Source organism: Cyphellophora attinorum (genome assembly GCF_001299255.1).
Source record: "Cyphellophora attinorum strain CBS 131958 chromosome Unknown Contig24, whole genome shotgun sequence".
Taxonomy (NCBI): domain Eukaryota; kingdom Fungi; phylum Ascomycota; class Eurotiomycetes; order Chaetothyriales; family Cyphellophoraceae; genus Cyphellophora; species Cyphellophora attinorum.
The window spans coordinates 314953-335807 of NW_017253252.1; the positions used below are offsets into that span (position 1 = coordinate 314953).

A 20855-nucleotide genomic window follows, 5' to 3' on the forward strand; every position below is an offset into this window, starting at 1 on the left:
AAGGTCACGACTGACGGCCCCAGTTCTCGCCGGAGCGGACCGGCATCTACTGACGATCACATATCTCAGAGGAAGTCTTGGTTGCGAAGCACTTCCTATTATGGCATCTTGCACGAGCACGACAAGAGTTCGCATCCCGTAGAAAATGGATGTAACGATATGGACTGCCAGATTATGGACGCCGAAAGGGTCAAGTGCGCGCACTGAGCACGGCTCATTGATGAGACAATCCTTGTTGGTGTCCAGATACCGAATAGGGCTCAACGGTATTGAGGTCCCTGTATGCGTACAGATCCCAGTACACCGGGGGAACCGTGCAACAGCGACTTTGCAACATACAGGTCGTGGTCTGCAATACTGGACCCAGGCTTTCCGCAGCCTAACATCACATTACTCGACCACTGGGTACGCGTCCTATTCCGTACCGGCACCACGTATGTTCCCCGTCTTCACTTGGGTCAGCTTGCGACGAATCGCTATATCTACTGTATAAGGTAACAATGAGCGGCCGGTGACTACCTTGATTGGCAGTGTCCTTGCCCAGACCACTCAGGCCACCCAGTCACAACGCATATATTGTCTTGGCATCACTTCAACACTCGAACAGGTATCGCTGCATCCGAATCTGGCGTGGCGTGTATAGGTCATGGCAGTGCCATCGCACCAATTTGCTTGTTTCGCATTCTCATTCTATACTTGCACACGAGGATGCTGCTCTAATCTGGTAAGCTTGATTGCTTGGCACGCGAAGCACAGCACAAGTCGTGGCTTGAGTCTGATTTGGAAGCTATTCGGGACTGATCGCAATTTGATAGATCGACTTAGCTTGAGATCTGACAGGCTGTATCGACATGTTGACCAGTGCTGCCGTGCCAGCATGCACTCAGGAGCTCTGCACCGCGGGTATAAAGCATACGTTATGTCTCTGGCAACTGAACAACTTTCCTTCCACACAAACAGCAACTCTTCCAAATTAACGAACTATTTCCTTACCTGTTATTTCCTTTGTTATTTCCTATCGTCAGTCCCTTCTATTCGTCTAATACGTCTGAATCTTCTCCGCCAATCAAAATATCTATATTCACTCAAACAACAGCACAACCAAGCCCTTCGTCAAAATGATGTCCAAGATCTCCTCAATCAGCGCTTTCGTCGCCACACTGACTCTCACCATCGCCGCTCCTACGCCACAGTCGACCTTCCTGTCGTCTGGCACCACCATCGGTATCAAGGTCCAGCTCGCTGGTTTTGACACCGCCTCGGTAATTAACGCCCAACTCGATCAGACCACTGTTGTCGACAGGAATACCCAGATCCAGCAGGCTGAGGTCAATCAAGCTGGTCCGTGGTGCGCCGGCTTCTCGGACACCGCTGCGAGCAGAGTCGTCCGTGCTGTCAACGGCGACGGCATCTTCGATCAGGCAAATCCCGCTGTCTATGGATCGGTTGTCACTGTTCAGTCTTACTGGTGTGCCAACACTAGGCCTGAGGTCGAGGCATTCGTTGCTCGTGCTGGTGGCAACGGAGGTGATGGGAATGGGAACGGGAACGGAAACAACAACCAGCAGCCACCGCCACCTCCTGTGAATGCTCCAGCTCCTCCCGTCAACAACGGCGGCAACGGTGATGATGGCGACAATGGAAACAACGGCAACAATGGCAATGGTGCCACTGTCAACGTCGAGTTCAACTTCGGTCAAGCGGAGTTTAGACAAGCACGATTGGCCGCAAATGGTGGCGTTGTCTCCGCCGACACGATCCCTATCCTGAGCCGCCAGGTCTTCGGTGCAGTTCCTCAAGAAGGAAGCTGCCAGTTCTTCGCCAACCGCCGCGGCACTCGTGCTATCCAGTTCCCAGACACTATCCGCAGCTACAGCTGCTCCTCGTGAGCCTCTAGCTGGATCCTCGCCGGAGGCTCGATGCTGAAGCTGCGAAGAAAGTGACGACGATATGATCTTGTATCATCATGATATCCATTGGATTGCATAGCGGGCTGGTTGCCGAACTTTGGGAATTGGCTGCTGGAAACTAAAAAAACGAGTAATAGATATGACCGTTGATGACACAGGCTGCATATAGCGTTTGATTTTGGCTCTTGCTTCACAGCAGAGCACATCCAATGACAATCGAGTCAAAGCATCTACGAGAGCCAACAGCACACTAGATTATGCGCCTAAGTGGAATGCCAACCATAGATCGACCCAACGCCTTCTCCATGTCGATACTGCGTGCGCCTTGAGAAGCGGGCCCCTTCTGCTTTAGGCAAACCCAACATCGATGGTCTCTCCCAACGCCACCGCAGCTTCCAGGCCTTGAACCTTGCCTTTAGCGAATTGTATCGCGTCCGCACTCAAGATCAGTCGTGGCGTTGGCGGCTGTGCTTTGGGCGACAACACCTCATCGATGATGACTTTCGCTACCTTGACCGGGTCACCAGGCTCATTGCCATGGAACGCTGTCAATTGAGCCATGACTTGTTCGACATATGTCCCTTGGAACATCGCGGACCTGGCCATAATTCCATCCACATCGACTTTGCCCGTATCAGAGAATTCCGTCCGTAGCAAGCCTGGCTCGACAACAAGCGTTCGAATGCCGAAGGCGCCCATCTCGCTGTTGAGCGAATCAGCCAGACATTCGATTGCGCCCTTCGAGGCAGAGTATATGCCGAGGAGCGGGAATGGATTAAAGACAGAGCTCGAGCTGATGTTGACAATGCTGCCAGACTTTCGTTCCCGCATCGAAGGCATGACTGCCTGCATGACGCGCAACGGGCCCCAGAAGTTCGTTTCGAATACAGCTCGAGCTTGGTCCCGTGGCATATTTTCGATGGGGCCGACGTCGGTGACTCCGGCGTTGTTTATCAGGACATCGATTGGGCCGTGGTCTACGAGAATGTTGGCCATCGTGCTTTCGACGTCCTTGCCGGAGATGTCTAAGTGGACCCATTTGCCGCCTTTCTTCTCAAAGTCGGCTACGAGGTCTGGAGTCTTTGAAGGGTTGCGGGATGATGCTATGCAGTCGTGCCCAGCTGCGAGGATAGCTTGCGCGAGCTGGAGCCCGAGGCCGGTCGAGCAGCCTGTTACAAAGAAGAGCATGGCTGAGAGGGAGAGGGGTGGTGTTACTGCTTTCTGTGCTGTGTATATGGAAGTGGACTAGGAAAGAATGAAAGACCTACCAGACACATATCGCACCTACCTATATATCATCAACCATCATGCCAAAGCACCTCAGACAAGATCTCTGCGCCATTTGTTGTTCTGATTCTTTCGGATGAACACTGAAGCTCGAATGATGCAGTCTGAAGATTGAGGATGCGTAGTCGGTTGAGAGCGGAAATTATGAATTTCCTTTTTGAGCGCAGGCACAAACTATCTCCTGCAATCTCCTGGGCCGGATTGACTCCAAGCCCGTTCTACAACTCAAAAATGTTAGGTACCTTGAGGCTGTCGAACTTCGTCTGCCGGAGACAACACTGGTAAAGCCAAGTGCCTGCGACGTCTGATTTATCAGCGGAGCCACTGATCCACACTCGGATCCCTTCAAGACAGTCGGCGGATGAATTGGCTCAAACGAGATTTATAATGTCACACAGGCAAGACTACCGCCGAGGCCGCGACCGCTCGTCAAGCCCATACGACGACCATAGGCACAGTTCCTCACGAAGAGACGAGCGTGATGACGGTCGTGAGGCTCGCCGTAAGCGAAGCAGATCTCGTAGCGTGGACCGACCGCGCAAGAGGAGATCAGTAACACCGCCAGATCACTCTGATCGACGTAGGTCGCATACGCCAGATTCTGACCACAGGTCCAAACGAAGACGATCGCGAAGCCCTAGAAACTCACGTCGTGATGGAGATGCTCTGCCGTACAGAAGAGAGCGAGGGTCACAGCAGGATTACGGGACTTCCAACCATCGTCCACGACGAAACAAACATTCGCGAAGTCCGCCTCGCAATGGACACAATGGACATGAGGACCGTCAGGTAGACGGGCCTGTCCGCTCGAAAGCGCCGCTGCCATCACAAAACGATGCCTTTACTGGCACGGACTCGGACTACTACAAGGACAAGGATGGAAATTTGCAAAAGAAGGAGAAGCCAAATTGGGCGCCTACCGGTCGCCTCGCCGCGGCAGCAAACACTATACAAACCGCGAACCAGCGTATCATCCTTAAGTACCACGAGCCGGTCGAGGCGCGGAAACCTCCAGCCTCACAGCAATGGCGCATGTACGTGTTCAAGGACTCAGAGATACTGGAGACGATCGAGTTGTACACGCAGTCGTGCTGGCTGTTCGGGCGGGAGTCAGCTGTAGTAGATGTGCTGTTGGAGCATTCGAGTTGCAGTAAGCAGCATGCTGTGTTACAGTTCCGGTATAGAGAAGAGAGGGGCGAGTTTGGGGACAAGAAGGGGAGAGTGAAGCTATATGTACTGGATTTAGAGAGTGCCAATGGGACTACTGTTGATGGCCAAGATGTCGGTAAGGCGAGATACTATGAAGTCAAGGACGGCGAGATGCTCAAATTTGGACACAGTGAGCGGGAATATGTGGTGCAACTGCCGCCAAGAGAGGAGCGGAAGGAGGAAGCTGGGACTGCGCAGTAGTTGTCCTCGCTCGGTGCATGATTCGTCCACGAAGGAAGCTACGACGCTAATCATGGACGTTGTCAGTACCGAACTTGGGATACACATCGAGAAGCCGATTCGATCTCACGCGATTCTTTTGATTTGATGTTACATGCTCGATAACGCCACCTGTGTCAGGCCATGCTGTGAATCCGATCTAAACACCGTGCTGTACGCCGCTTTCCGTCGGTGAAGGTCGAGATTCGACGGAATTACTTTCATCGGCTTCAGGCTCTCTTCATGCTCAAATCTTCGCCTTGGCCTCTTCTTTGGCGCCGATGGCCTTGCCCTTCAGTTCTTCTGCTTTGCCCTTTGCCTCGCCCTTGAGCTCCTCAGCTTTGCCTTTGGCCTCACCCGTCGACATGCCGGCGGTCTCGGCTACTGCGTCCTTGGCTTCGACTGTAATCATGGATCAGTGTTCAATTCCATCAACTGTACCTTCTCGGTGGGAGAGTGAGGATGACATACTGCCTTTGTCGATGCCTTTGACGAGCGTATCCGACACAGCTCTATCGACCTTCTTCGCAGCATCTTTGACGGTGTTCTGCTGTACTAATGTGGTAGAGAAGCATCGTGTCGACTGGCGGGCTACCGAGGTGCGGAGCAGAGGGGTGGTTCGTAGGAGAAAAGACATCTTTTCGGGTGATGGATGCGAACGGTGTTTGTAATGGCGAGGGAGGTTGTAGCAGAGTCGAGTGTGGCTGAGGATGGTTCACTTCGAGAAACGTGGCAGGGGAGATATGAAAGAGTTCAAAGTCCAGAGCAAGTCAGATAGTAGTGGTCGTAAGAAGCTCCTGGAGCCACTGACGAGAACTGACGTAGTACCCGGACCCCAGTTGCGGGGCGGAAATTCTTACCGGCAGTCTGCGCTCTGTCGTCACAGTGCGTTAGCCTTCTCCGGGCACTGATCTTCTGCAATCGCAAGATCCGTACTTCTTCACATGTGCTGAAGGTTGAGCCTGACTTGAGATCGGTGACACCTGACTACAGATGTCCTTACTAACATTATTAGTAGCGGGATGCTCGCGGTCGCAGCCGAAGGCGTTGTTTGTAGCATCACAATGGCTTGGGGAAATCACTACATATTGGTACCGAACCTCCAACAAGAACATTTGCTGCTACTGCTGCCCATTGCGCCTTGCTCTTTAACCTGATACCTTCTGAATTCTACTCACGCGTCCAAAAGCTCAGAGTATGGCGTCTGTTGATTCAGCCAGAGAAGCCAATCTGCCCCTGGTCCGTGTCGTCGCCAAATGCTCGACACCAGTGCTTGAAAAGGTGTGCCGTCGTCTGGGGCGCCAATCTTCGGCCGGTAAGCCTCTGCTCGATATGTTATGCTGGCACAGTCGTCGCCCAGCTCTGTGACCTTCACGTCCGTGAGCTTGTACGACTTCCAAGGTATGAAGGCTTCGCTGGTCATGACTTCCTTCAGGTTGGGTGTGCTGTATGCTGTGACATAGACGCCCATCGGTAACAACATCTGGCATTCCTTGGAAAGAAAAGGGATCAGCGCGGCGCCATCTCGTTGAAGCGCTTTCCACGTTTGGTCTTCAAGGTTGTATATAACGTCGTGCAGAGAACCATGGGAGTGTGTCGGCTCCATGTTTGGGTATTTTGGTCTTCTGTGCTGAGTCTCTGAACCAGACTGCTGGGTCGCCGAGGTCGTCTGTGATCCTTTTGTTCGGTAATGGTGGAATGCTGATATAACCTCGTTTATATTCCAATGTGAACGGGTGCTGATAACGGTGCACGGGTGACACAGCGCCGTGGTACAATATGACGTCGGCGGGGAAATTGTCTAAGGGTCGGGCAAGCTTTCTAGCTAGCGCAGAGGGCGAGTACGCAACGGTCCTCGGTTATTCGAGGAAGCACCGCAGCTACAGTTTTCTGAAGATAAAACTTCAAGAAGGCGTGTTGAGCGCGAGAACTTTTGACCTCGGCTTTGCATATCGCAGTCATGCGGCATGTCTCAACAGCTAGAGGTCTCTTCGCGACACCAATAGCTTCCCAGGTCCGGAGGTACGCAGCTGCTGCGGAAGCCTCACCAATCCTCCTCCAGAATCATCCCGCGCCGCACTCCGGTACTATTCGTGTACTTCTCCTTGATAAAGCAGACACACGCAACGCGCTCTCGAAACGACTGGTGAAGGACCTCCGAAGACATGTGGACGAGATCAAGGCCGAAGGTGGCACGGGTGGCACTAGAGCGTTGATAATAGCGTCGAACGTTGACAAAGCCTTCTGTGCTGGAGCTGATCTGAAAGAAAGACGTAGCATGTCACAAGAGGAGTAAGTACGATGATCTACCTTCGATGATACGAGCTGACCAGCTGCCAGCGTCAGTGCCTTCCTGAAAGACTTGCGATCTACATTTACCGAGCTTTCGAAGCTGCCTATACCAACGATATCTGCGATATCTTCCACAGCACTCGGCGGCGGCTTAGAACTAGGTCTATGCACGAACCTTCGAGTATTCTGCTCAACAGCAACAGTTGGCTTGCCAGAGACCAGGCTAGCAATTATACCTGGGGCAGGCGGTACCTTTCGCCTGCCGGCACTCATCGGACCAAACCGTGCACGAGACATGATCTTGACCGGACGAAGGGTCTTGGGGCCTGAGGCATATTTTCTCGGACTTTGTGATCGATTGGTCCAGGTCACAGAAGAAGAACAAAGCCAGGAAGGCAAGGCCCGTGAAAAGGTTCTGGAGGTCAGTCTGCAGTTAGCTCGAGACATCTGCGAAGGCGGACCAGTGGCTTTGAAGGCAGCGATGCAGGCCGTCGATGGGTGGCAAAAGGGAGAGGCGTCGGAGAATGCTGCATATGACATAGTGCTGAAGACCGAAGACCGACTTGAGGCTCTGCGGGCGTTTGCAGAGAAGCGGAAACCTGCCTTCAAAGGTAGATAACAGAGGATGGTACGGCCATCGAGATAAAGACCACAGCTCGTTGTTCAGCGAATGACGCAACCTCCTGGTCGTCCTAGCGATGCAAGCTCATTACTTGAGGCCACTCCTGCACATACTGTAGTAGGCGACTACCTAGCTGGACATGCGCCTCGCAATTGAAACAAAGGCCTGGGTACGCTGGATCCACTTCTGAACTTTTGTGCAACGAGCATTGGTGCTGCTTCGCCCTGAGGGAATCATGTTCGCACAGCACATCGCGCGTGCTTGCATCGATTCATGTAGCCCTGGCATCGGATATGCGTGGCCTCGACCGCCTGATAGCAATGGATGAGATGAAGTTCGAACAAACGTGTCGTGGGTTAACAGGCCTCGCTAGCTATGTTGAGGTACCTTAGTTTATCGGCTGCAACCGAAATCTACCGCCTCTGCGGGGCGAGCAACCCTGGGCAATTGGGCATCCAACGCGCAGTGTGGCTGTGATGGGCAATTTGCAGGTGGGGATTTAGGTACTTGTGGGGGCCAGAAGGACATGGTCATTTGGAAAGAAAGAGTCATGCAGGCACTTTTCTGAAACAGCAGGTGCCCTTGCAAAAGGCGTGGTTGCTGCGCGGTCGGCGTCTGATGATCAATGTTGTCGCCTGAACACCCGTGACTCAGGTCTCTGATAGGGGCGAAAGGCTGGCCTTCTCATATATGAATACAAAGTACACTTCTATACCTTTCCTCCGCGCCGGTCCGCAGCACCATCGTCTTGAACGGGTCATACCATGAGTGTCCAGCAGAAAGTCATTCAATTCGGCCTCACCGAAGTATTCACACCTCCACAGCCGCTCGTCGATGTAGTATTTGTTCATGGCTTGAATGGCCACCCATAGTAAGTGAGGTCCAACTTGCGAGCTGTGCATCTAAGTACTGGGCGTTCTCGGCCAGGGAGGGCGCTGAGGCCCTGGCACTATGATACTGATCGAGTTGGTGGGCTCGAGATGAGCCTCACTCGAGCGTCAGTGTGAAAGCCGGATACCTCGTGGGCTTTCTGGCCAGGGAGGGCGCTGCAAGGGGAACACCCAGCACTTTTAGACACAACCCTGACTGGTCACGGTCAATCGAGAGCCTATTTCTCCTGAACGACCACGTGCCAACTCCGCTAACACATGCGCAGCAATACCTGGGCTACGCACAAACCTACCGAAGTCTTCTGGCCCACAGATCTCCTCCCTCCAGCGCTCGAAGACCAGAGATGCCGAATCCTTACCTACGGCTATGATGCTCAGGTCACCGCTTTCAGTGACGGAGCATCCAAAGACAAGATCCATAACCACGCCGAGCATCTTGCAAGCAGGTTGGTGGCCAATAGATCTGTATGTTCCTACCGTCGACTGTCGCACAAAGTGGGGGCTGATCTGCCGTGTAGCTAAAGAGAGCTCTTGAGAGGCCGATCATCTTTGTGTGCCACTCTCTTGGTGGTCTGGTCGTTAAGAGAAGTCTTATCCACTCCAAGAACGTTCGATCCGACAAGATTGAACGACAGCGCAGCATCTTCGTCTCAACTTACGGTATACTCTTCCTGGGTACGCCACATAACGGCAGCGACATTGCGAAATGGGGTTCACTATTGGAGCGAATCAGTCATGCTGTCCTTCCGAAGAAATTCATGGACTCACAGCCTCACCTTGTCCAAGCACTCAAGAGCAACAACGAAACGCTCCAGAACATCAATCGATTGTTCATCGAAATCATTAGTCGATACCATGTCTACTTCTTCCATGAGTCTAAGCCAATGGACTTCAAAGGCTCGCTACAGTATATTGTGGACGAGGATAGCGCAGCTCCTGTCATAGAAGGCGTCGAACGTATGGGCATTGAGCGCGACCACAGCCACATGTGCAAATTCGAGTCAGAAGACGCACCCGGCTATGAAGTTGTTGCGGAAGCCATCCAGCGCTACGCCGAAGATGCTCCAGGGCTCATCAGAACTCGTTGGGAAGAAGAGCACCGGATCCGAGATCTCGAGAAGCGAGAAGCTGCAAGAGAGCTATTGCGAAATAGTCCCTCTGCAATAGAATCGCTGACGCCCGCCGAGTCGACACAGATCAGCCAGGCGAGCTCCCTGGGCAATTCAATGGGTACGGCTCCCCCTGTTCGGTCGCTACCTCCGCCTCCCTATACCTCCTCGGACGTCTATGAGATTGAGGAGGTCGATGATGAGCAGCCAGTCCCTGTTCGTAGATAGGAACTACACAGTCAGTGACACCATATTTGATGTTGGCGCTAACTCATGTTCTGTGGCAGAACTACGTCGCTCAGACATTGTCAGCAAGCAGGAGTCGGCAGACGAAACGCCCGCAGGCCCTCGTGTGGTCGCTCCTTTGGGTTTCCGGCCAAACGCACACTTTGTGGGCTTTAAGGAAGAACTGCGCAAGCTCCACCGACGCCTCCAGCAAGAGCGCCGGCGCGATATTGGTACATGTTCTGTTGTCGTTTGGGGTGAGGTGGGCTGTGGTAAAACACATCTGACTCGACAATACTTCTACAAGCACCGCAGTGATTATCCAGCAGGTTCATTCTGGGTCGATTGCAGAAGCACCGAAACAATCGCGAAAGGCGTGTGGGATATCGGAATCAGCATCGGTGCTCTAAATCGCGACTCTGACAACAGGACAATCCCTCCTGGCCCCGATGATTTCGCAGAATCCGTCAGAGCGCGCCTGGAGTCTATGGAAGGCTGGCTCATGGTTTTCGACGGCGTTCTACTGGAAACCGACGAGTCATTTGATGCCTTCAGGAGATTTCTACCAGATCGCACCGGTAATTGCATTATCTTCACCTCTGTTGATCGAGCATTGGTGCACAGGAACAGACTCTTGCACCCATCTGGACTCAAAGTTGGCAAACTATCGGTGACTGATGCAACGACACTGCTATACCAGAACCTCGGCATTCGTCAACCCACCAACCTACAGCAAGAGAAAGCTCTTGAACTTGTGAAGGATAACGACTATCTACCTCTTGCCATCTATGCCACAGCGCATGCTTTGATCGAACGCGGCAAGTCCTTGGAACGCTACTCACACACGACGGCAGATCAACGACTGATCCGTCCGTTTCTGGAGATCGTCACAGGCCTGCAGGATCAAGGTCGGGTTGAAGCTGTCAACTTGGTCAACATTCTGTGCTTCTTTACACACCATATCCCAGTTGCATTAATAAGATTCGGATACAAAGGTCTGTTTGCACCACCCTACGCGATCGATGTCCAGTCGCCCAGGTATGGGAATAGCACGCGCAAAGACTTGGAGAGCTCCATCTCGATACTCTTACGCAGTGGTCTGTTGGAGCGAACACTCCAGACATGGACAACCTCTGGCTCATCATCGCCCGAAGACCGTCGGTCCGTGAAGACCGCCCACCTTGCTCAAAAGCGGCTACCTGGTACAGAGCTCACGACTACTCCCAATGGAAGGCACCCACCACCAGGTGGAATATCCACCAAGCGTTCGATCACGATCAGAACCATGGAGAACACGCCTCCAACGACTCTACCAGATGACTCGAGTGGCCTGGACGAGCTCATGCTGGGTCGCTTCGAGTCTAGGGGCACTCGAAGTACGTCCAATGCATCGAGCAGTGTGTTGTTGACACTTTGCGGATACATACCGTTGTACAGAACGTCATTCGTGAAGATCTTCGTGACAAGCCGCTAATTGGAGAGCATGACTACTGGTGGTGGCTATGCGCTGCTGTACGGCTACTCGTCTCATCATTTGCCACTGCAAGCGAGAAGATGCGAATGTCGAGCGGTCCAGGTCTAGTCCGAGACTATCGCGAGTATGAGGCACAAGCGGCGCGCCTCTTCCAGCATTTCCCGAAGACTTCCCTTAATGCAACAGCAGAGCTTCGGCAAGCTAGACACGACATTCGCGACCTGTTGAAGACTGTCAAGCACGAAATTCGGGGGCAATCTCTGTCGAGCTCCTCTGAGCTCAGCTTCTCCAGGCAGTACCAGGGTTCTGTATTCGAAAAGGCGTCCAATTCGTCGCAGGAGACGCAATCCTTCACCACGACACTTAGCCCTGCTTCAACCTGGAGCTTAGAGCCAGAGCGTCCTCCTTCAGAATCACCCACACATATGCACCATACTCAGACCCAGATCGAGGATGATGCTCTAGGCGGCGCGTCAGATCCTGCTTGGGAGGATGCACTGCTCTCTGACACAGAATCGTGGCCCATATCTGACACCACCGAGATACCTCGCTCGCCTCAATCGCGCCGAAGCTCGGTGTTGCATGCAATTTTGGAAGGGAAACCGCGCCTCAAGCAACGGAAGGACCTGGGAGAATTCCACGAGTGGAAAGCGCTACCGGTCCCCCCGAGCATCAGTCAGCCTGAGCTCGCCTTCGAGCAACGCAACGGACGTCAATCCACAAGCTCAGATGCAGAGGCGGCCCTGGCGCTGGTTCACAAAGCAAGTCCTCCGCCATCAAGGGAAGGCGGCCGGTTGCGCTCTACTAGTCGCGGCAGCACTGACCGGCCACCACTCGCAATCAGGTCACCAAATACTCCTCTCTCACCTTTGGCTGCTACTTTCCAACCAGGGCTTCCTGCATCAATGAGTCGACCTGCTAGCAAGACTCAGACGCGTAACCCATCATCGTCACCAAGACTTGTGCAGGCTCTTCTGAACAGCCAAGCGAGTGGCAGAGCAAGATCGGACTTGCCACCTCTTCAAGTCGAAAGCATCCACGCGACCCACTCTCAGGTCCAACTTCCTCACAGATCCTCCTTGCGTGTGAGTCCGGGCACTGCTGCTCGCGATGCGACACAGCTTCGTGTGCCTACCGGCTACCAATCTGTCCCCATGTCCCGAGACGCGTCAAGAGAATCAGAACCGTCTCAGTCGGTCGCTACCAGCAGTCATGCGAGTGCTATGGCTCCACATCGAGCGTTCAGCGATCCTCATGTGCTCGGCTTCGACCCACCCTCAAACTTTGGCTTCACTGGAGTACCTCTGGGACATCCAGACAGTCTCGATTTTGGACGAGTTGAAGAATGGGCAAACCTTCCGCCGGTCCAGCCGGAGATGTATAATCAGACCTTTCAAGGTCTATCGATCAATGAGAACATTCACTACGCCGCCTCCTCGAGGGAACCGCTCCGTCCTGGGGCGTCCGTACAGTTCGGCAGCATGGATCCGCTCAGCATCGGCGATGCCAGAGCGAGAGCGAGTCTTGCGCGAGAGGCGAGCAATGAGCGAGCTCGAGGCCGCAGTCGTGGGTCTCAGAGCAGGCATTCTCGAGGTCATGGAAGTCAAGACAGCAGCCACTCTGGAGGTTCTGGCCTTTAGTGGAGGCCGACAGCATCTGTCAGACAGGCACCGAGCTATGCGACTAATGCTTATGCCCACAGACTCGAGCTGTATCATCAGGACGCGCTTCGCAGAGCGATCCAAGCATATCGTGAACAATTCTTCGGCCGACGACTCAGGTGAGCCGGAAGATAAGTGGATCATGCCGTCGGGCGGGCGCTGCGCTGTGTGTAGGTTCAGGTAGGAGAACGTATGGATGAGCACCATAGGGTCAGCATTTTTATTACGTGCTATCGAGACAGGCCAATTGTTGTAGCCATGTTGAAGAAAAGCGAGCACAGCGAGCATAGCGTATGGTATTCATTTCGTCTCTGGCGCGTTTGTAACGTTGACTCTTCATCATGGTGCCGATTTGACATCGGACGTACAGTGCACATGAATGGCGGGTTTAGACATGGGCATGGATGTAGATTCCGACCTCCTGGCAGTGCGGTTGACAAGCTGGCTTGCGGTCGACCTCTCACTTTGGACACCCGCTGCTGCCGTGGCAGTGGGTGGGTGAAGCCAACATTGATGTAGGTACAGAACTGTCCTGAAGATTCTGTCTCCTGGTCTGCAAGTTTGTGAACTAGGTAAAGCCTCAGCGTCACCATTATGTATACTATACACAGGTCCTGCGCCTGTAACGCCGCGTGCTAATGTATCGAACTCAATCACCCATGCACTGTACAAGCAGATCCATCTGCAATTCGTGAGCCCTAAGCATTGCCTCTGGCTCATTCCGTATCAGGAATCAAAACCTGATCCTGCTTCAAACGTGGTGGACTGCCGACTTCTTCCTTTCGGCTATCGTCATCATTATCACCATCGGAATCGTCCACCCCATCAGCACCAGCACGCTGCTTTCCCTTCCTTTTCCTCCTCGCCTCCGCGTCTGCGTCTGCATTATTGGCGTCATCAATATCCTCATTCACACTATGGCTTACAGCCTTCGCCAACCTCCTCGTCCCATCCTTCCCAACCTCTGCTTCTTTACTAATGCCCCTAATGCCACTAGCAGGTTCCAGCTTCCTCTCCGGCAGGGGCGCGGACGACGCGTCGAAAATCGGCGCTATCGATTGCCTCTTCGTGTTTTCCTGTTCCGTCGTGTCCTCGTCCGCCGTCTTGAGCACGTGTTTGCGATCAGACCAGTATTCTAGCCCAGCGATCTCCTTGTCGGCTTCTTCGATTGCGGCGAGGAGGTTATCGATCCGTTGCTGGGAGTCCTTGGCGTCCTCGCCACGATGTTGTCGGACCTCGTCGGCGGAGTGTCTGAGGTATAGCAGGAGCTGGCGGCGGGAGTTTTGGAAGACGAGGTGGGACATGACGTCCGGGATGTGTGTACCTAGGTACGAGAGCTCGTCTGCTGGGGCGGACGTGACGAAGCGCTTGACGAGGTCGATTTTGGCGCGGTCGATTGTGGCGAGGCGGAGGGATTTGAGGAGGGTCGCGATGTCTTTGATGTCCTCTGGGGGCTCTTCGAATTCGGTGGCGGGTACGATGGATGCATAGCTTTCAGGGCGCAGACTGCCGGGGCTGCGGCTTCGGTCGCGTTTTGGGTGGATGGTGAAGTATTCGGCTGTGAGCCTATGGGCTGCGGAGAGGTTGCTGGCCTTTGGAGCACCAGCTTCAGCGGTAGTGCGTCTTATGCGTTTGCGTAGCCAGCGTCGTCGTCTGACGAAGGAGTAGAGCCATGGGTGCGTGCCGTGCCAGGCAGTGCCTTTGCCAAAGGAGAAGGAATATTGCCAGCCTTCCTCATCGACGTCGTAGCTCATGTCCACGTACCACGTCTTCCATGCCCATTCCCACGTTGGATCTGGTACCTGAGCGTTCGTGATATTGACTGGTGAATCCTTGTACTCCTTGTTCACCCATGGGCTTGGGTCGAAATTGAGGAGGGAGGAGTGCGAGTAAAGAGGGATGCCGAAGAAGAATGATCCCCGCTGGTTCTCGTATAGCACATCAATCACATACTCCGGTTTGTGGTGATGGTGGTGCTTCTTACGGGGCGACCTCGATCTCGGTTGTGCCTCGCTTTGATCTGCGAAATCGACTGCTTCGGTGGTCTCGTTCTGGGGTGAGCGAGGCGATGCTGGCTGGCCCTCGCCCTGCCCGGTGGGCCCATGACCCTTGTTGTACCTATGCTCTTGATATCGTGCATACTTGCGCTTATTGTACGAGTTCTTGACAGAGCTCCGTGTAGGTACCCGTGCTATGCCAATCTTCCGCCAGCTGCCTGAAGGAGATCTGGTTCGAGTCCTGGTCGGCTCAGCTGGCGCGTCGGAAACGGTTGTGTCAACGAGATTTATCTCATGGTCGTATATGTCGGGCGCTCCATCTGCCGTTGGGACACGAGAGACACTCGTGGGCGTGTGAGGGGCATCTGACATTCCGACCGCCTGCACAGGCGACCAGGTCGATCAATATTGGACTTCGTGTTTGGCTCGTGGACCAGATTAAGCGAGTACTCCAGAGGCTCTGACATCACCGCATTGGCGCAACTGTTATGGGCTGTAGTATAGGCAACCACGGTCACGCCTGCCTCGAACAATGAATCACGATGGCACTGTACAGGAAGGCAACGGAGCTCGCATTAGGGTATACTTCTAGGCAACGTTTAGTATGGGGAAAGCAAGAGGAAACAAGGTTCACCGTCATTGGACTTGAAGTCGAAAATCTTGAAGCGACTTACGTAGTTCAATGTTCCTGCGCCACATCCTGCCCCAATCTGTGTTAACATGGGCGAGCCACAACGCCCGAAATGCCTGGACCACGCCTAGAACCAACTATTGGCAGGCCTGCCAGCGTGCGATGAACGGTTCTTGGAGTTATTAGAGGGTATCGACATCACCTGGCCGGTATCATCATGCTTTTACATGATATACACATGACTTCGTCATCTGAGAAGCGATCCCCTATAGCTTCGCATATCTCCTAAAGTACTCATTCGTGTGGCCAATGCTCTACGGGAATGGTAGGACAGGTTGCTCACGGCCAGTCGAGGTCTACGATCTCACAGATGCCATCGACTGGCAGGCTGGACAGGTCGATGCGGGAGATGGGTTGACTTGACATACGCTGACTGCTGCTCAAGTTGCTTGCCAAGTGAGCAGTGTCCGGGTTGTCGCGCGTGACTCAAGTAAAGTGGAAGCCAAGAGTTGAAGCTTTGACGCGTCAAGAGATCGGACGGAATGCTGGGAATAATGGTTTGAATAGTATATAGTGATAAGTCTTCAGCGCGTCTCGCTCCTTTCCTATACCTCTTCTTCTGGCATTATCCAAAACACCCAAAAGAAACCGGCCTTTCCTACTTTCCTGGTATCACCGCATGGATTGATATTGATAGGTATTTGTGTTTCATTTTATGTTGTCCGTTTACTCGACAGACGAGGCGTGGTCCTCGGGAAGCTGATTCTTCCAGACCTCGTAAGGAGCACAGGATGTGAAACCAGTTGGCGCACGGACGCCCTTGACAACATCACCATCCGGACGAGCCAGAGTCTTCATCTTGCAGTGGAGAATATGGTCGTATGAAACGAGCTCAGGAATAATCATCCACTGGTTTCGTAGAGCGCGGACCAGCTTCTCCATGGCGAAGATGCAGTGCATCTTGTGGTAGTCCATCAGCATGAAAGCAACATCGTGCTCACCCTTTCGCATCTGCTCGTCGCTCATGGTCACGCCATTCTCGGGGTCAGACCACCAGGTCCAGTTGCCCTTGGCGAGGAACTTCTCGCTCAGGACGGAGTCGTAGCAGGGCTTGGGCATCCACAACTGCATCATCACATCGTATACGCAGCCGAGGTCGCGGGCTTCGGTGTAGTTGCCGCCGCAGTGCATGATCTGGTCGAGATCGCTTGTGGGAGTCTCGGGAACCTCGACCTTGGGCATCTCAGCCTCGGCCTTTGCTTGCTCGACGGGTGGCTCGGCCACCGCGGCAGGTGCTGCTGTTGAGGTGGGCTGTGCGACGGATGCATCATCATTGTGTCGATATTCGACGATCGCTGAGCAGATGCCGGCGATCAGAACGGTATAGATTGCGATAACAAGGGTTCGGATGATGAAGGATTGTTGGCTCCAGCTAAAGCGCTTGCCGATCGAGGGCTTCTCGGTGGGTTGATCGATGTCAAGGTCGCTCTCGTCGCCCGACACCTTGTCGTAATACTGTTGTGTTGCCATTTTGGATTATACCGGGTTTGGTGGATGCAGCACGACCGCGCGAGTTGTTTGATTAAAGAAGGCCAGTCTGCAGAAATTAGAAGTCAGCGAGAGGCCTTGTTGGATCGCCTGAGCGAGAGAATAGACATATGGTAGGTTCGGGGCCAAAGCGCAGCGCAAGGGAACTAACCAAGATACCACTAAGTGAACAGTGATACGAGAATAGTCGCCGTATACGAGGACCAGCGAGACCAGTCGACTGGTCAAGTTGGTGTATCGGTGGTTTGATGTATAAGAACGAGTGACGGTTTGTTGTTATGATGGTGTTGTTGCGAGCAGAAGCTGCAGCAGCTGGAAGTAAGAGTTTTGGGCCTGGGTGGGAGCGGGCTTGGGTTTAAGCAGGAATCAGTCTCAGGGCCAGGTGCGCCCGAAACGGGTTGGCCGAACGTGTCATAAGCGTGGAGGGGGGGAGCAAGTTCACTTTTGGGGCTTAGGATGAGAGGCGATGATGTCGCAAAAGCCAATCAGCTGTCGTTCTACCCCTATAATTAGCTTCGTTCAGCACCACGCAGCGTGGTAACCGGTCTCGCAGCTGCGAATCGCTCCCTGTTCCCACCATGTGTTTCTAGTTCAACGAACCACTCTTTGCAACAGGATATGTACTGTTTCTGGTGAATTGCTGCTTCTGGATAGATTAAGAACTCTCTACCAGCATCAAGAGTCGCGTTATGGTCTTATCGATTCGCGATTACTGAAAAGTGAGTGCTTGTCTCGCTTGACAGGCAATTATCCCACTTTGTCACGCCACGAGTCGTTTTCGTGATCATCAGAGGAGATTGGAAGCTCGTGTGTGCTCAGGCACAGGTCTTCTACGATTGGCTGTGGATCGGCCGAAGAAACGTTCAACGTGGTGATTTTGGAGCATCTCAGGGGTTTGGGCCCTGACCATTGCTGACATCGGATTAATGTTCCATGGTCCTCCAGATCAGTAACCGCACGGTTGCTACAATTCAATACATCGACCCGCCTCATCTCCTTTGCCTACCGCAGAATTGTTTGTGGTCTTGCATAGTCCCGAGCATGGCTGCAGCGACTCCTTGCGCAGGGAGTCTCGCGGTGGAATTCAAGTTCCGAAGCAAGGGAAACACTTGCAATCAATGGCGAGTATCACTCGATGCACTGACACGACGTGGAACAGGACTCAAAGGCATGCTCCGAGTTGATATCAAGAAGCGGGCGCCCTCATACAGTAGCAGTGAGTGGAATACGATGTCTCGCCGGAGCCGAGACTGGCGCGTCCGATAGCAATATCAACGAGATCAACCGTCCCTACTGCAAGTCTGGGAGTTTCACGGGAGAGGTTGGTCATTGCAAGTTTTACTCTGAGAAGGATCAACGTTGAACGTAGGCATATGCTCCATCATCGGCAAGAGCTCGCGAGGTAGCAATGAAATCGTGGCCACGCGGAAGATGGACTTCGCCATTGACTCTCAGCACATCGCATGGAGTGGATGAAGACAGACACCAGACATCATGCATTGCCCTTTGCTAGGTTTGACTGCACTATGCGCAGGCCTCATGTGTATCCTCGCATTTGACTTGAACCATCCAGATTTCTCGATTCGCTGAGCAATGTCATTTGACGCGAATCTTCCAGAAAGCCTTGCACGTGACCTTCGTTCAAGACTACAGCCTTGCCGATATTCACCTACGCTTGGAGGTGTTCGCCTTCTTTCATGCGACGACCCAAAATCTTCTAGTCCACCACATATTAGCATACTACTCACACGAACTCGCTGCCCGTATCGTTCACACAAGCATGGCGAACTACCTCGCCTCCATCTTCGGCACAGAAGCCGACAAGTAAGTCCTCACACCCTAGCTCAAACATCGAATGCCAGAGTACTAACAGACACTGAACAGAGTCAACTGCTCCTTCTACTACAAGATCGGCGCATGCCGCCACGGGGACCGGTGCTCAAGAAAGCACGTCAAGCCCTCATACTCACAGACGATCCTCCTCCCAAACCTATACCAAAACCCCGCCTACGACCAGAAGAACAAGATGAACGCCTCACAATTACAAAACCACTTCGACGCCTTCTATGAAGACTTCTGGTGCGAGATGTGCAAATTCGGCGAGATCGAGGAGGTAGTCGTCTGCGACAACAACAATGACCACCTAATCGGAAACGTGTATGCGCGATTCAAGTACGAGGATTCAGCACAGGCGGCATGCGATGCGCTCAATTCGAGATGGTACGCGGCTCGACCGATCTACTGCGAGTTGTCGCCGGTCACGGATTTTAGAGAAGCGTGCTGTCGGCTGAACAGTGGCGAGGGATGTGTGAGAGGAGGGTTCTGCAACTTCATCCACCGGAAAGAGCCGAGTCCAGAGTTGGACAGAGAGTTGGAGTTGAGCACGAAGAAGTGCTGAAGGAGAGAGGTCGAGATGAGCGCAGTGTGAGCAGGAGTCCTTCACCAGAGCCGACAAGGAAACGATATTAGCCGGAGCAGGAATCGAGGAAGGCTGTATCGAAGAGAGATCACAGACATCCGAGGCATGGAGTCGGTTTTACATATCAATGGGTGAAAAGCAGTGTCGCGGATTATCTGGACCACCTGTGCTGCGATCGTTGAGTATGACAGACTTCGGCCAGGTTGCATGAACGGAATGGCGCAAAGGTGTTTGCGGGGTGGGACCTAGCATGCAAATTCTCGAAGCATGGTCGACTAGTCACGAGAAACGATCTTCAGATGAGACGCATCTGAATTGTGACAATTTCCTCATGGTTCAACGCCATTCATCGGCAATGGTGTGACTGGTGGCCCAGCCAGTCAGAAACCTATTTGCACCACTGTACGCCATTTCTGAACTCTTCTACACCCTTTTTATAGCACCGTGAATATTCATAAAGTCGTGAAAGCAAGCCTCCGCAACAACAGGCATACGTCGGTGCGCTCCCTGTGTTCCAGACCGAAGCCATCGCGACCGTTGCCAGTATCCAAGTTGCTCAGCATTCCTCATCGATGCGTTGACTTCCTCACCGCAGCTCGAGCACCCATCGTGACTACGGTTGCACTCCAGCCATCAAGCTTTGTAGTTGTCGAAGATCTCGTGTTCCCAGAGGATTGACCGCCTGCGTTGCTGAGTATTGCTCCTCTGCATCATTCTTGGGCTGGTGCTTGTCGAAGAGACCGATCTTCAAGAAGTACATGAGGGCAAACACACCGCCAACAATGATGATGGTGGTCGTGAGAGCGATGAAACAGCCACAGATGCGTGTCCTTCTTTTCTTCTTCCGATTCCTCTCCAGCCAGGTGTCGCTAGGCATGGTCAGTCGCTCGCTATGAACTCCCTCCATAGCTGATACTCACCTGTGCTTCAAAGTGCCCCGAGAGTCAACGGAGCTGCTCTCAGAAGGCAGAGGTCCCTTCTCCTCATCGAGATGCACCGCGACAGAAAACCTCTTCCAGAATGCAGGATCACGGACGCCCGCCATGGCGAGACTCTTTCCAGTTCTCTCGCTCGACTATTGGCGAAGAATGTGGGGGATCTGTTCGCTTTCTTATTGTCGAGATGCTGAGACAAAATGTGCACCAGTATTTCTGACAGATTGTCCGTTTCCGGGGTATGGCCAGGGCTTGCGACACCAAATCTTTCTCGAACACGATATAGCTGAACTAAACGAGCGGACGATGCTGAGGCACGAACGAGTGAGTGCTCAGATCTGAAAGAAGACGGTCTCAATTGTCGACTGCTGTGGTGTTCACACACGATGTTGTAGATGGAAGAGAGGAAGAGTTCGAGAGAAGCTAG

The 20855-nt window shown here is 53.2% G+C and overlaps 11 protein-coding genes across 11 annotated transcripts; 5 read left to right on the forward strand and 6 right to left on the reverse strand.

Moving 5' to 3' along the window:
• Positions 1-1118: 1118 nt before the first annotated feature.
• Positions 1119-1889, forward strand: AB675_10351 (uncharacterized protein; the record flags this gene model as incomplete). Its single annotated transcript, XM_018139117.1, has 1 exon — positions 1119-1889. One exon carries the CDS (start codon positions 1119-1121, stop codon positions 1887-1889), a length of 771 nt encoding a protein of 256 aa, XP_017997388.1.
• Positions 1890-2258: 369 nt separating this feature from the next.
• Positions 2259-3098, reverse strand: AB675_10352 (putative oxido YusZ; the record flags this gene model as incomplete). Its single annotated transcript, XM_018139118.1, has 1 exon — positions 2259-3098. The coding sequence occupies one exon, from the start codon at positions 3096-3098 to the stop codon at positions 2259-2261; it is 840 nt and encodes a 279-aa protein (XP_017997325.1).
• Positions 3099-3584: 486 nt separating this feature from the next.
• Positions 3585-4607, forward strand: AB675_10353 (Smad nuclear-interacting protein 1; the record flags this gene model as incomplete). Its single annotated transcript, XM_018139119.1, has 1 exon — positions 3585-4607. One exon carries the CDS (start codon positions 3585-3587, stop codon positions 4605-4607), a length of 1023 nt encoding a protein of 340 aa, XP_017997430.1.
• A 265-nt stretch (positions 4608-4872) lies between these two features.
• Positions 4873-5262, reverse strand: AB675_10354 (uncharacterized protein; the record flags this gene model as incomplete). The annotated part of the gene is made up of 2 exons (XM_018139120.1): positions 4873-5027; positions 5097-5262. The coding sequence occupies 2 exons, from the start codon at positions 5260-5262 to the stop codon at positions 4873-4875; spliced, it is 321 nt and encodes a 106-aa protein (XP_017997367.1).
• A 537-nt stretch (positions 5263-5799) lies between these two features.
• Positions 5800-6231, reverse strand: AB675_10355 (uncharacterized protein; the record flags this gene model as incomplete). The annotated part of the gene is made up of 1 exon (XM_018139121.1): positions 5800-6231. The coding sequence occupies one exon, from the start codon at positions 6229-6231 to the stop codon at positions 5800-5802; it is 432 nt and encodes a 143-aa protein (XP_017997295.1).
• Positions 6232-6585: 354 nt separating this feature from the next.
• Positions 6586-7536, forward strand: AB675_10356 (Methylglutaconyl-CoA hydratase, mitochondrial; the record flags this gene model as incomplete). The annotated part of the gene is made up of 2 exons (XM_018139122.1): positions 6586-6917; positions 6966-7536. 2 exons carry the CDS (start codon positions 6586-6588, stop codon positions 7534-7536), a joined length of 903 nt encoding a protein of 300 aa, XP_017997415.1.
• A 767-nt stretch (positions 7537-8303) lies between these two features.
• Positions 8304-12877, forward strand: AB675_10357 (Protein SERAC1; the record flags this gene model as incomplete). The annotated part of the gene is made up of 5 exons (XM_018139123.1): positions 8304-8410; positions 8696-8894; positions 8948-9758; positions 9826-11139; positions 11244-12877. The coding sequence occupies 5 exons, from the start codon at positions 8304-8306 to the stop codon at positions 12875-12877; spliced, it is 4065 nt and encodes a 1354-aa protein (XP_017997343.1).
• Positions 12878-13614: 737 nt separating this feature from the next.
• On the reverse strand, positions 13615-15267 carry AB675_10358 (uncharacterized protein; the record flags this gene model as incomplete). Its single annotated transcript, XM_018139124.1, has 1 exon — positions 13615-15267. One exon carries the CDS (start codon positions 15265-15267, stop codon positions 13615-13617), a length of 1653 nt encoding a protein of 550 aa, XP_017997449.1.
• A 985-nt stretch (positions 15268-16252) lies between these two features.
• AB675_10359 (uncharacterized protein) lies at positions 16253-17056 on the reverse strand (the record flags this gene model as incomplete). The annotated part of the gene is made up of 1 exon (XM_018139125.1): positions 16253-17056. The coding sequence occupies one exon, from the start codon at positions 17054-17056 to the stop codon at positions 16253-16255; it is 804 nt and encodes a 267-aa protein (XP_017997387.1).
• A 1798-nt stretch (positions 17057-18854) lies between these two features.
• Positions 18855-19472, forward strand: AB675_10360 (Splicing factor U2AF 23 kDa subunit; the record flags this gene model as incomplete). Its single annotated transcript, XM_018139127.1, has 2 exons — positions 18855-18898; positions 18959-19472. The coding sequence occupies 2 exons, from the start codon at positions 18855-18857 to the stop codon at positions 19470-19472; spliced, it is 558 nt and encodes a 185-aa protein (XP_017997396.1).
• A 634-nt stretch (positions 19473-20106) lies between these two features.
• Positions 20107-20538, reverse strand: AB675_10361 (uncharacterized protein; the record flags this gene model as incomplete). The annotated part of the gene is made up of 2 exons (XM_018139128.1): positions 20107-20362; positions 20414-20538. The coding sequence occupies 2 exons, from the start codon at positions 20536-20538 to the stop codon at positions 20107-20109; spliced, it is 381 nt and encodes a 126-aa protein (XP_017997454.1).
• Between the last annotated feature and the right edge of the window lie 317 nt (positions 20539-20855).